Below are 15,342 nucleotides of genomic sequence, written 5' to 3'. Positions count from 1 at the left end.
GTCCCCGATGCAGCTCTTTAAGAAGAGGTGCATTTTCAAAATTGACTTGTAACTTGAAAATGACAACCTTAGAAAAGAATCCATGTATTTTACTTGCTTTCTCACCACTTATGAGTATTGATTGCTAGTTTAAAGACCTATGCTTTATCTAATGTCTGACATCATATTTGTTTTGTTCTGTCTTCCATTATCTATCTTACTGGGCTTGCCTGTGTATATTAAAATATTAATTTTTAATAGCAATAGCACTGACATGGGAATGGTGACCACTTCTGATCTGCACTTTACACTTGTGATTCTAGCCTAAAACTTTGCCATTTTTGCATGGAATAGAATCTAAAGGTTAATCATTTTGATTATGATAGATCAAGAAAATGTATGAAATCTAGGTGGGCAACATTCACATGATCCTTAATCATTTGCAACATTAATTACTCCAATATAAATTACTCCACTAAATTGTAGCCCTATTAGAACTCATCCTAAATTAGTGCTGGCCTTCCATAAGACCTAGAAATTGATGTGGCTCCCAAAAGGCAAGAACACACCTGATACAGTAGGAATAGTTCCATTCCTGTGAACCCTGGATGTCTGCTGAGAATATACTCTTGAAAGTGCAGGTAGTCTGTTTGGTTGACAAGCCTATCGGTGAATATCTGACAGGAAAGGAGCTGGAAATCCCACCCTTACACTTCCTGTGAATACTCAAGAATATAGGAGAAAAAAGACAAAAATGGATAGACAATAAGGTTTTAAAGTGGGAGATGCAAAATGCAGTTCTCTACCCTGAGTTGCAAGCTAAAATAATATTTTTTGCCATAAGCAGTTGTACAAAAATACCACATCTGCTGGCATGTAGTATCATTGACTATATTATTCTGCATGTGTTCAGACATTATATGTGAATAAAGTGGAATGTGCCTTCACCAATTTGTACATTCACTTAAAACACAATGAAACAAACTATTTACATCAGGCCTTGACTCAGTTATAATTTGAAATCTACACAATGAACATTTGAAACAGGACACATAAACACTATTATCTGCAGTTCAAATTACATTCCTGCACAATGTAATCACAAAATTATTAGTCACTAAAGACTGTCATGAAGTATATTTTCTCTAACAGCATTCTGCTTTACTGCTTCAATTTACGCCATTCACCATTTTAAAATAAGCTTATTAAGTTTGGCAAAGGTAATTTTGTAATCTGAACATATACCAACAATAATTAAGGAACAATGGTGACCAGAAACGGCAGCAGTTTCTTGAAAGGACAGGGGTCTAGAACTTCTATTGCACCCAAACTAATTCACTAAACAATTTTCAGTGTGGCCTCCTGCAGCAAATCACTTGTTTTCAGTTGCACCAAGGGCAAGAAAGACTGGGACTTGTGCAGCAACTTGGGAAGTCGATCAGGATGTGATCTGAGTGGAGGGCAGGTGTAGGAGGATTGTGCTCCAGTTGGTGAGGGATGGTGGGAAGAAGGAGAATCATGGCCAAAGACTGGCAAAGGTACCAAAAATCACATCCATGAACGGAGGCCCAGAAACAAAGCCTATGATCGGAAAAGGGATTTCTTGGGTATGCTAGATCAGAGGAGCCTTGTGAAATTGAATAAAATGGAGGTTAAAGTAGGGGGGTAGGTAGGTAGTTTAGAAGGAACATCTCCCATAGGGGTCCCAGTACAGGAAGTTCTGGCTACCCCAGGAAAACCTATTCTATGTTCCCCTGCAATGTTCCAAAAGGAGCATTGCAAATGGGAATATCATCCCATGTGGCCTTTTCACACAGGGAAACAAAAATCAAATTTATTTATTTATTTATATTTACTTAGAGACGCTGCACAGAATAAGCCCTTCTGATCTTTCGAGCTGCATCACCCAGGAACCCCTGATTTAACCCAGCTTAATCATGGGACCAATTAACCTATTGGTACATCTTTGGACTGTGAGAGGAAACTGGAGGACATGCAGAAAACCTCATTCCACAGAGAAAAAGTACAAACACTTTACAGAGGATGATGGGATTGAATTCCAAACTTCGACACCTTAAACTGTAATAGCATTGTGCAAACTGCTACACTGCCATGGTGCCATGACACAGTATTACATGAATTGCCAGCATACTTAAATTTTTTCCTTCCGTTCTATAGCTTTTATACTTCAATTTTTATCCCTTGACATCATGCACATGTTACATCATGAAGGGCCCACTAAAGAGTCTTTAACTCAAAACATTAATTCTATTTCTCTTTCTGTGTTGAAGCCTGAATCACTCAAGAATCAATGATCAACATTATTCGCTGAATATATTTAGATGTATTAAGAATTTGCTCTGGTGTGTTGGCGTGACATGCAACAAAAAACATTCAACAATTATAAAGAATAAAGAATTATATAAAAATAAGAGGTTAAAGTACAGATGTGGAATAAAATGTGCACAAATACATACATACCAACATTTATTATGATGTAAACAGCATTATTAAAAAGTGGTTAAAGTGTATACAGTGCAGTATTAATGACTAAGATAATAGTAGGGATGGGGGCTAACGAGAATGGTTAATCAGATTAACTGCCTAGGGAAGAAACTTTTAAGATGGCCTGAGGTTTTATTTTAATAGCATTATAGCGCTTTCCAGAAAGAAGCTAGTGGAAAAGCTGGGCGAGTAGTGCCCACAATGATATTTCTGCCCACTGTTTTTTTCCTGGACACATGATGGGAACTGCAGCCAATGACTTTTCTGTTGACCTGAGAGTTCATTGTAGCTTTTGCATGTTGTGAGAGGATGTTGCACCAAACCAGACAGTAATGGCTGATGTGAGGATGCTCTCCACGATGGCAGTGTAGAATTGCAGTGGTATGCTCAGAGGAAGTTAAAATTTTATCAACTACCACAAGAAGTACATCTTCCACCAAGCCTTTTTGTTGATGGAGGAGCTAAGGTTTTCACACATTTCTTTTATGATTTTCAGACTCCATAATTGTTTAATTTTCAATGACTTATCTTGAGGCGCATAGACAATTATTGGCATGTGTAGGAACTGTAGTCAGAAAAAATTGATCTAACAGTTTCAGATTCTCAAGATTGTTCCACACTGGGAATCTGAAAAAAAGTACAAACATAATCTGCAAAATTTGCCGGTAGAAAACAGAATGGAGTCTAATGTAAATAATACCACAGATTTACCTCAGGAGCCAACATGCTGCAACTGAGTTGTTAACAAACAATCTGGGCCTTCCAACTTAACTAGTAATTCATTTTTGTCAAAACTGAATTGGTTGTAATGGGGAAGAAATTGCTAGCTTTTTGATTTTATTGCTTCTCTAGAAGTTCACTGTAAATTTATCAAACAATAACAACAATCTAAATAAGTTGCCTTTATTTGTAACATTGCAGCAAAAAAGAGATGTGGTCAATCCAATGTTTGCCTGCAAGATAAAACTCAATTATGTAAAATACCATGATGAATAATGGAATTCCATATTGAGAGGATGGAACAAATCCATGCTGGCATATATTTTAACTTGAGCCAGATCTTTCTTTGTTCATTGAAATTTAATAATGCAACTAATTAATTCCTTCTTCATTTGATTGTCAGTCTATCCTTAACTATACTACACTTGAATCACTTTCCTGTTAAAGCAAGTTCCACATTTAATATCACTTTTTGGGCAAACCTACGCCCATTTACACTACATTTGAACTGAAGATAATATTAAATATACTATAGGACAACCCTCCACAGAAGTGCTCTTAGTTGTTTTATATATTCATTCAAGGGATGAGGGCTTTGCAGACTGAGCCACCATTTTATTTTCCATCCCCAAATGCCCTTGAGAAGATGGTGGGTAACTACTGCAAGGATTGGGTATACCAGCCCAGTCAATATAGTATGGAAAACTAACTACCATTAGAATGAGAAAATGAATTCAATTTTATTTTGTTTCTATTGTAAAAAAAAATAAAAATGTGTTTTGGCAACGCTTTGTTAAAAAGGGAAAGGGATACAAATTTCACAAAAAGTGACAGCCTCTAGATGTCCTCTAAAGACAGCTCCTATTTAAATATCAAATATCGCTGTGATGATGGTATGATCTACTGTCTGGCGACAATAAAATATAAAGTTAAGTAAAGTATTCGCACGGAATTGTGAAGCCACTTTAGGAGTCTCTTAATGTCAGCAAAATATAGCACAACTAATGTAAAGTGCAGCTTTGAATATGAAAGTATGGATTCTAGGTGATTTTGGGTTCTAACACTTCATAAAATGCAAGAAATGTTAGCAAATGAAGATCGATTGCCCAAAAGACTGGTTGTTATCACAAGATAATTTTCTTTATTCCATTCAAATGCTTCACAATTTTGTTTTGTTACTTTTGTTTTAAGTATCAGTATTCAATGTTAGAAGCTCACTTTGACAACAATGCATGCTTTATCATCTGACTCTAAGTCATAGAGTCATAAAGCACTACAGCCCAGAAACAGGCTCTTCGGCCGATCTAGTCTGTGCCGAACTATAATTCTGCCTAGTCCTATTGACCTGTACCTAGGCCACAGACTTTCATATCTCTCCCATTCATGTAAGTACTTATGCAAATATTTCCTAAATGTGGAAATCAAACCCATTTCCACTACATACACTGGCAGCTTGTTCTACACACTTGTGGAAGTTGCGGTAAGGCAAGTTCACTATAAATCTCATGTTTAACATTACCTGGCTCATGTGGCCCACTTGTGACCAGTAACCTTTATCTTAAACAATGCAGTTGATTGGATAATACTATTCTAAAATGTATGGGTTTTAGAGTTCTTTGACCTAAGAAACATGGAAATGGGATGATGGAATCGGTAGGGGTAAACATGGGGATGCCCACAAGGGGTATATTTTTGCTTGCTGACAGCCTTGCCACTGGGCTCAAAGATGTGCTCGAGTCAAGGCAACTTTGATAACAGTTTTCCAATCTCCACCATAGAATACACAGTTTACTTTAAATAATCCATTCCTGAACTGTACTTAAGAATTTGTATGATCTTCATTCTGCCTGTTGTAAAATGCCACCCAACATAAGCAGGCATGTAATTTTTTCTCCATTGAAGACCTTTCCTCCTGATGATACTGAAAGAAAAATTAGTGGAATATTTTGGTGCATGTGCAGTGTATGCATATCATGTAACAGCTGAGGTGGCGCAGCTACCTTCTCTCCTGTTCTGCACTCGCAGCTGAACCGTTTTGCCTTAACAAAAGCCCGCATCCTTGTAGCCAATGTACTGAATCTTATTATGCCTTAGGAATAGCACATGATAAGGGACAATTATGAAAATTACATGGGTTTTTCACTGCTTCAGAACTCCAATAAAACATAGTGAACTATGGACCTTTTCCTGCTTTAAATAGTTACTGCAATTGCTGTTATAAACTATGCGGCTCATATTAACAGGAAAGATGAAATAACTAGAGGGAACAAATGAACTGACTCTTTTGCTAAGGAAGCAACAGCACATCATTTGGCCACATAGCACTCGAGTGTGATCAGGCTGCCTATTCTTTCCAGCTTCTTTTATGAACTAGCACAATTACAGCATGATACATCTGTGGCGGAACAGACTTTAAAAACTATGAAGGCTGACTGGTATAATTGAAAATGAAAGATTCTCGACCATAGCAAAAAATGTAGCAGCAACTGTATGATCTGCCAGAGATATAATCCCAAATGACATCACTGGTATTTGCACCGCCATAAGGCGGCAAACATCTGGCTGCTAACACAGCTTTAGTACCACTGGGGTGTATGGGGTGTCAGGGAGGGGTAGCACCTCTGGTGGGGTAACATGTCGCGTCCTTTTCAAGGCGGTTAGTCCACCGTTGGTCCCCACCTGGCACTCAGCTCTCACCTGTGGCTCCCCGTAGCTGTTTGCATGTGACAGCGGCCACACCCCAGGCAACGGCTTCGACAAGCCGGCTAAACCAGGTGAGGGTAGCTGACGGGTCTCAAACCCTCGGTGAGAAAGGGAGTTGTCTATCCCAGCATGTGAAGACAGACTCCGGCAGATTGAGCCGATGAGACCAATGGAAGGTCCAACGGTCAAGAAGGCGGTCTTTGCAAGCGTCGTGGAACGTGTAGAGCAGGACAAGACACAGAAGACGTCCTGGTCATCCACTGCGCCTAGTCCCATCTCCAGCCATCTTGACTCTGTCTTGCCACTGGATCCAGATGGGAATTGGGAAGAGAGAGTGAGGCTGACGCTGCGCAACTCTCCCTCACTTAAATCCAAATCATCCGCTAGTCTCAACACCATCAATAATGGTGTTGAGGTCCTCATCGACATACGATGGACGAACAACAAACAACAACTACACAACATGAGCCAGGACACCCAAAATCGACTAGCACCAGCCTTTCTGTTGTCTGAGAGAAGCGGTACTTGTGTCAATATTAGCCAGGAGTACTGCACGCACTTCCCTGATATCAACAGCCAACTGTCCCTGATGAAACTGTCATGGAGTTTCAGAGACTCTGCATTACTAAAATTTAATCAGATTTTTATTGTTTTCTATAGGACAAAGAGGAAGGAGTGTGAAAGTTGTGGTAAGGCAAGGTTAGCCTGAAGCAGTTGCAGTCAAGCAAGACCTTTGAAGTGAGACCACCAGAGTCACCTCTACTTACTAAAGATGAGATAGGCTGGAGTCACTTATGACCTCTAGTTCTGGTTTTACCTAAGTTTGGCAGAAAAAGTCTGCTTACATAAACCTTATCTATACCCCTCATAATTTTGCATACCTCTATCAAATCTCCAGTCTTTCCCCTGCACTCATTTTCAGGAAATGAAGTCCTAACCTATTCAACCTTTCCTATAACTCAGGTCTTGGCAACATCCTTGTAATTTTTTTTCTGTGCTCTTTCAATTTCATTGATATCATTCCTGTATGTAGTAACCAAAACTGCACAAAATACTCCAAACTAGGTCTCACGAACATTTTGTATAACTTCAATGTAATATTCTAACTCCTGTACACAATAAGTACTGCCGTACTTTGACTTATGAAGGCCCTATCTACCGGTGATGCTACTTTCAAGGAATAATAGATGTGTATCCCAGATCCCTCTGTTCTACTGCAGTCCTAGATGCCCTATCATCACTGTTTAAGTCGTACTCTGGTTTGTCCACCCAAAATGCCACATCTCACACTTGTCTGCATGAAATTCCACCTGCAATTTCTCTGTCCTTTTTTCAAGCTGAACAAATCCCTCTGCAAGCTTTGATAGCTTTCCTTGTCCCCCACTACACCCCCAATCTTGGTATCATCCGCAAATTTACATTATCATCCGCAGTTTTCATTATCATCCAGGTCATTGGTATGAATGACAAATAACAATGAACCCGGCACTGATCCTTGCTACACACTACTTGTCACAGGTCTCCAGTCAGAACGGCAACCATCTACAACTACTCTCTGGCTTCTCCTGCAAAGCCAACATCTAATCCAATTTACCACCCCATCCTGAATGCCAAGTGACTGAACCTCCTTAACCAATCTCTCATATAAGACCTTGTCAAAGTGATACATCTCAAGGTAACTTTAGAAGATAGGTATAAAAAATTAGGTCTTAAAATATTCCTGCAATGTAAAGATCCACAACAGTTGGACATTTAGAATCAATATAGAAGAGGAGACTGTATACTCTAAGGCTGGTGCTGCTACTCACCTGTAACACCACTTGTGTATTGGGTGGGAACAACAGTAAATGATGAAGAAGCACCTCCAAATGGTGCCATTCCAGCTGATCCACCAAACGGTGTTATGGAATGTTTGTTGAAGTTCCCAGATTGTCCCTTTAATGCTGGTGATTGTGTCATTTGGGTGGGATCAGGACCATACTGAGTAATATTTGCAGCAACAGTTCCAGCAGCGTCGCCTGGTTTATACTTCATAGCTGGCTCTTTGTCCTCCTTGCTCTTTATGCAACCCATAACTGAAGCTGCAAACAGGAGAGAACTGTAAGTAACTGTAACTGTAAAAATTAAACTGGCTTTAAACATGAAATAAAACAAAGCATATAACAGCAGGGTATAAACAGTGCATCTGTGCTCATACATGGTTACAAAAACAGAATGAGATCCTTCAACGAGATTAACTGGATTTGGGCTAAAGAGTTGTACGTCAGACAACAAAGGAATTATTTGTCATGCTTTTCTCCCAGTTACCTCCTCATGCCCCCCACTAACCCTGAAGATGGAAAAACTGAGGATCAGCTCTCAAAATGAAGGTTATCAAGCATGGACACAAGTGATCTTCAAAAAAAGCAACAATGATAACCATAGCAAGAGTGAACAACAGTGAGAATACAGCTGGTGACTGAGGTTTAGGTCAACAAGTTGAAGAATACGCTTAGTAGAGCATAATCACCTGGCCAAATTTTGAAGAATCTTTTTGTGTACAGATATTTAGTGTTTTAAGAAGAAAGGAATATGTTTTTAGTGTTGTGAATATTTTTGCACAAGCCTTGTGCTTTTGCAGGGTAGTGGAGAATCCACATGTGAAGTCTTAATGTAGAAGTACTTTTCTTCACATGAGAATTTAAATTAGAAAATCAAATGGTATGATGAGACAATGTCCAATCAGATTATCCCATCAGCAAAGAATTTGCTTTATAAAACTGCATCAGGACTTAAACCTAAATCATTTTTAAGGAATAAAGAATTAAAAGGAAATAAAACTAAAGAAATCTCTTGCAATGGATTTCGATATTTCCCCGACCCATTCTCAGGAATCTTGATTCCTGCAGAAACCTAACAGGCCAAAACAGCATGTTAATTCAGATGCATTTCAAGATGTAACACTTTATAGTAAATTCAATGAAAGGACTTGGATTACAGAAGAAACAAACAATCTGCAGGTGGATCTCAACACAAGCCCAGCAGCATTTGTGGGGTGGGGGGTGGGTGGAGGGTGGAGTGGTGGTGTGAAAGGAATTGTAAATGTTTCAGGTGAAAACCTTGTACATAAAAACTTTAAACCATTTTGAAAGAAACAGGTATGAGATGAATGCATGATTATCAAAATCATTCATACACTTAATGGCTCTAATGGCAAATCCCAACGGGGTGAGCCTGGTGGTTTATTAGCTGTCATAGCTGTTCTGTGCTTTGACAGCCCCTATTCTGCACTCAGTTATAATGCTTCGAGTAATTAGTAATGAAACCTTATTGCCTGCCATTTGTTTTGCATATTACCTGTGAGGTTTATACTTGCATCTGCATGTAGGCATGGACTGCTTCACTAAGAGCAGTTGTGAATGCAATAGAACACTGTCCAATCAGACACAATCACTTTTCTGCATTTATAACAGAAGGTTGTTGATGGAGATGATTGGAATAATGGACACCATCCTGAGAAATTATTATAGTGGCACCTGGGTTGAGATGATTGGTTCACACTTCCCTTCATGTTACAACTACAGAAAATATTAGAAAAACTCAACTCAGCTAAAAACTAAATTCCAGGTCTGTTGACCCCCTTTTCATCAGTACTGATTTAAATTGTTTTTCATTTACTTTTATCTTATTTTGTGCTATGTACTCTATCTGAAATATTACACAAACAGATGGATTATGAGCAAAAGCAGACAACTTGACTGCTCCCATTTGTACCATCATTTAATAAGGCTATGATTAATCTTATGTGCAACCTCAATTTTGCATTCCTGTACATAGAGTAACCTTTCAATTCCTCCTTGAAAGATTCCCTTTTAAAAGAGTCTGCTTCTATGACCCTTTAAGGATAGTTCCAAAGACTCAGATAAAATGAATGATATTCAATATAACCAGTGGTCACTAGTCTAAATTCTCTCAAGGAAAAAAACATTCTCACATCCACGCAATAAAGGCGACCCAAATTTTTTGTTTCCTATAAGGCCCAACTCACTCTTCCACACACCAGAGAACAGCCTCACCACTCCAATCTTTCCTAGTGAGATCAAGGATCTATGTCAGATATTCATTGAAAAACATCTCTCTGAAATGTTTCCAATGCATTAATATCTTGCCTTAAATAAACATTTACAATACTTCAGATGTGGTCTCACTAATGTCCTTCATAAATGAAGCATAATCTCCCTTGTTTTGCATTCAGTTCCCCTACCAATCAATACACAACCGGATTGTAAGTGTTTTCCTAACTTATTTCCATAACTGAATAATGAACTTTTGCAAATCACACGCCAGAATTCAATACTTTCTCAGTTAAAAGGCTTCTATAGCTTTTCAAATTATAACTTCTAGCATTGTCCTTATGACAAATCAAAGTTTTCTCCTTAATGACCATTAACCTTAGTTTTACTGAGTCTCTTGGTACCGCATTTGGTTCAATCCTGTTTCCTAAGAAAACTGACAAGTTCACATTTTCCCACATATACCCAATTTGCCAGAACTTTTCTCACTCAATTTATGTACAATCTTCATGGCTTCACAACATACGTTCTTACCTATCCTTGTGTCATCAGCAAATTTACATCTTTGGCACCTTTATCAGCCATTAACAAATGATGTAGAGGCCCCACCACCAATCCCTATAGCACACCACTTACAACATAGAATCTGGAAGTTGTTACAGTTTGCCAACCAGATAAAGACCCATTAATGTTCACTGTTTCCTATTTGCCATCCAACTTTCTATCACAACTATGTTACTGCCTGTACCATTAGGTTTTATTTTCCACAGTACCATTTAAGAATGCCTGCTGAGAGGCTTAGTATAGCCAGTGGTTTCTCTTTATTCACATCACATCGCTGTTTCAAAGTACACCAATAAATTGGGAAAACATAATTTCTCTTCAACAAAATTGACTTGACTTGAAGTTACAGCTCCAGCCATGTGATGAATTGGTTAAGAACTGATCCTGGACATACTTCCCACAGGCAGAGTAGCAGGGACATTGGATGCTTCCCTTTACTCGTAAACACTGCAGGAGCAGCATTTGACTGTTGTAATTGCCACCTCAAAACCTCCAACACTACAGAGGAGAGCAGAAAACCTTAACTTCCACCACTCAGTTTCCTTGCTGAAGCCTCTTGAGACAGAAGTTCAGCTTTTTATCTTTTAAAAACAGCACCTCTATCTCAACACAATGACCACTCCAAAATGGCTACTCTTCCCTACCTCCGCTTCTCTTTAATCCTAATTTTGGACAAAGACTAATGAGGCTAAGAATCAATTCACTCTGATGGAACCACCACTGAACAGGTTATAAATATGTGCCACTTGACAACAGGCAAGACCCCCAACCCTTACTCTGCTGATAACCGAGAGCAGATTAATCGGTGACAATTGCATACATCTTACTTTCAGTTAGTAGATCATAATTGGAGATATTTCAATACACCAGCTTGTTGACAGTTTGCAACTGTATGGAGCAGTTCTCTAGCAGTTTAGTATTACAATTAGAATATTTTCAAGACATACACTACTGTGTAAAAGTCTTGGCCACATGTAAAAAAATTCTGTAAAATGACAATGCTTCTAAAAATGAAAAGTTTCTAAATGTTAAAAAATTACTATAAATAGCAGTAAATGGTAAAAAACTAAATCAAATCAGTATTTGGTGTGATAACTCTTTGACTTTAAAACTGCATCAATTCTCTTAGATTTTATATGAAAATGCAGTTTTTTAAGAAAATCAGCTGAGTTGTTCCAAGCACCTTGGAGAACTTGCCACAGTTCTTCTGCAGACTTCGGCTGTCTCATTTGCTTGTCTCTCTAGGTAATTCCCGACAGCCTTGATAATGTCGAGATCAGGGCTCTGTGGAGGTCATACCATCTGTTGCGGAACTCCTTGGTCTTCTTTTCGCTCAGCATGTTTCTTTATGACCCTGGATGTTGTTTGGGGTCATTGTCCTCCTGCAGAATGAAGTTAGGACCAATCAAATGCCTCCCTGATTGTATAGCGTGATGGATAAGTATCTACTTGTACTTCTTAGCATTGAGGATTCCATTAATTCTGACCAGATCACCAACTTCCTTGGCAGAAATACAGCCCAAAATCTTTGTCGTGCTTCACTGTCGGCTGCAGACATTCATCCATGTAGCACTTTCCAGCTCTTATATCGACAAACTGCCTTCTGTTGAGCAAAAAATTTCAAATTTTGACCCGTTATTCCAGAGCATTTGCTGCCATTGTTCAGCACCCTAGTCCTTGTGTTTTCAATGCTTAAAATAAATATTATCAAAGTGCATATATATCACCACATACAACCCTAAGATCTATTTTCTTGCGGGCATACTCAATAAATCGAGAATAGGAGCTATAACAGAATCAATTAATGACTGTCAAACTAAGGTTTTCAACAGAGTGCAGAAGACAACAAACTGTGCAAATGCAAAATGAAGATACAATAATAAAAATAAATAAGCACTAAGTATCAAGAACATGAAATGAAGAGGCCCTGAAAGTGAGTCCATTGGTTGTGGGAACATTTTAATGATGGGGCACAAGTGAAGCAGAGAAAGGTTATCCCCTTTGTTCAAGAGCCTGGTTGAGGGGTGATAACTGTTCCTAAAACTGGTGGTACAAGTCCTGAGGCTCTTGTACCTTCTTCCTGATGGCAGCAGTGAGAAAAGAGCATGCTCTGGATGGTGGGGGTCCTTGATGATGGATTGTTGTGACAGCGTTTCATGTAGATATGTTCAATAATTGGGAGGGCTTTACCCGTGATGGACAGGGAGGAGACAACCTCTCCTCCTCCACTCTCACCCTGAACATTGGCGTGCCTCAAGGCTGTGTGCTGAGCCCTCTTCTGTACTCCCTTTTCACCTATGATTGCATTCCTGTACATGGTTCTAACTCCATAAACAAGTTCGCAGACAACACCATGGTGGTTGGCCTGATCAGAGGGGATGACGAGACGGCCTACAGGGACGAGGTCCAGCACCTGGCCGCGTGGTGTGCCAACAACAACCTGGCCCTCAACACCCAGAAGACCAAGGAGATCATTGTGGACTTCAGGCATGCTAGGAGCCACACTCACGTCCCCATCTACATCAACGGAGCTGTAGTGGAGCGTGTATCAAGCTTCAAATTCCTTGGTGTCCACATTTCTGAGGATCTCACCTGGTCGCTGAACTCCTCCATCCTGATCAAAAAGGTGCAACAGCGCCTTTATTTCCTATGGAGAATCAAGAAAACTCACCTCTGTCCCAAGATACTGACGGACTTTTACCGCTGTACCATTGAGAGCATACTCACCAACTGCATCTCAGTGTGGTATGGCAATTGTCCCGTGTCAGACCGCAAAGCACTCCATCGTGTGGTGAAAACTGCCCAGCGGATTATCTGCACCCAATTCCCAACTACTGAGAACGGCTACCATAAACGCTGCCTGGGCAGGGTGAAAAGCATTATCAAGGATGCATCTCACCCTAACCATGGACTTTTTACTTTCCTCCCATCTGGTAGGCGCTACAGGAGCCTCTGCTCCCGCACCAGCAGGCACAGGAACAGCTTCTTCCCTGAGGCTGCGACCCTGCTGAACCTCACATCACAGTGCTAAGCAGTATTGCACCCATACTGTACTGTCTCAGTACTTCTGTATTTGTGTGTTGTAGCACTTACTTTTTATTTGCAGTTATTTTGTAAATAGCACTATTCTTTGCATTTCTGATCAGATGCTAATTGCATTTCATTAGCTTTGTATCTGTACTCGGCACAATGACAATAAAGCTGAATCTAATCTAATCAAGCAACACATATCAAAGTTGCTGGTCTAATCTAATCAATCTAATTTTAGTAGGATTTTCCATTCAAGGGCATTGGTATTTCCAACCCATAAGACCGTAAGACATAGGAGCAGAATTAGGCCATTCAGCCCATTGAGTCTACTCAATCATTCCATCATGGCTGATCCCGTAACGCACTCAACTCCAAACACCTGCCCTCTAGCTATATCCTTTAAGACCATAAGACCTAGAAGCAGAATTAGGCCATTAAGTTACTCCCCAGTTGTCCAGATGGTCCAGGGTTGAGTGGACCAATGAGATGACATCCATTGGGGTCTGCAGTGGACCTGTTGCTACTGTAAGTAAATTGGAATGGATCCAAGTTGCTTCTCAGGCAGGAGTTGATATGTTTTATCATCAACCTCTCAAAAGACTTCTTGAGGACAAGGTCTTGGAGCTTATCAATTAATTTTGTGGGGATGATATTGAAAGCTCAAATGTAGTTGATAAAGAAAAATCCAGATTTATCCACTGTGAAGGCAAGTGCTATTGGGCGATAGTCATTGAGGTAGGTCACCAGGCTCTTCTTGGGCACTCGTATAATTGAAGCCTGCTTGAAGCAGCAGGTACCACACACTGCCGAAGCAAGCAGTTAACGACCTGAGTGAACACATCAGCCAGTTGATCAACATAAGTCTTTAGTACGTGGTCAGGTAACCCGTCTGAGCTGGATGCTTATCGTGGGTTCACCCTCCTGAAGGCAGCTCACATGTTGGCTTCAGAGACTGAAATCAGAGGATCATCAAAGGACGTGGGAGTTCATGTTGTTTCCACAGAAACATAGAAAACATACAGTACAATACAGGCCCTTCGGCCCACAAAGCTGTGCTGAACATGTCCCTACCTTAGAACTACCTAGGCTTTACCCACAGCCCTCTATTTTTCTAAGCTCTATGTAGCCATCCAGAAGTCTCTTAAAAGACCCTATTGTTTCCACATCCATCACCGTGGCCGGCAGCCTATTCCACGCACTCATCTCTGTATAAAAAATTATCCCTGACATCTCCTTCATACCTACTTCCAAGCACCTTAAAACTATACCCTCTCCTAGCCATTTCAGCCCTGGGGAAAAGCCTCTGACTTCCACACGATCAATGCCTCTCATTATCTTGTACACCTCTATCAAATCACCTCTCATCCTCCGTCACTCCAAGGAGAAAAGGCTGAGTTCACTCGACCTATTCTCATAAGGCATGCTCCCCAATCCAGGCATCATTCTTGTAAATCTCCTCTGCACCCTTTCTATGCTTTCCACGTCCTTCCTATAGTGAGGCAACCAGAATTGAGCACAGTACTCCAAGTGGGGTCTGACCAGGGTCCTATATAGCTGCAATATTACTTCTCGGCTCTTAAACTCAATCCCATGATTGACGAAGGCCAATGCACCATATGCCTTCTTAACCACAGTCAACCTGCGTAGCAGCTTTGAGTGTCCTATGGATTTGGACCCCAAGATCCTCCACGCTGCCAAGAGTCTTACCATTAATACTATATTCTGCAATCATGTTTAACCTACCAAAATGAACCACTTCACACTTATCTGGGTTGAACTCCATCTGCCA

The 15,342-nt window shown here is 40.1% G+C and overlaps 1 protein-coding gene across 2 annotated transcripts in view; it reads right to left on the bottom strand.

The window, feature by feature from the left end:
* yes1 (YES proto-oncogene 1, Src family tyrosine kinase) overlaps window positions 1–15,342 on the bottom strand; it is a 70,667-nt gene that overhangs the window by 34,615 nt on the left and 20,710 nt on the right. For both annotated transcript variants that reach the window (XM_063062568.1, XM_063062559.1), the window contains one exon: window positions 7,716–7,988. In XM_063062568.1, the coding sequence (XP_062918638.1) occupies window positions 7,716–7,980 (265 nt within the window). In that variant the 5' untranslated portion in view covers window positions 7,981–7,988. The remainder of the gene's footprint in view (window positions 1–7,715; window positions 7,989–15,342) is intronic.

This window comes from Mobula hypostoma, chromosome 1 (assembly GCF_963921235.1).
Source record: "Mobula hypostoma chromosome 1, sMobHyp1.1, whole genome shotgun sequence".
Lineage (NCBI taxonomy): Eukaryota > Metazoa > Chordata > Chondrichthyes > Myliobatiformes > Myliobatidae > Mobula > Mobula hypostoma.
This window is presented reverse-complemented; position numbering and strand designations above follow the sequence as displayed.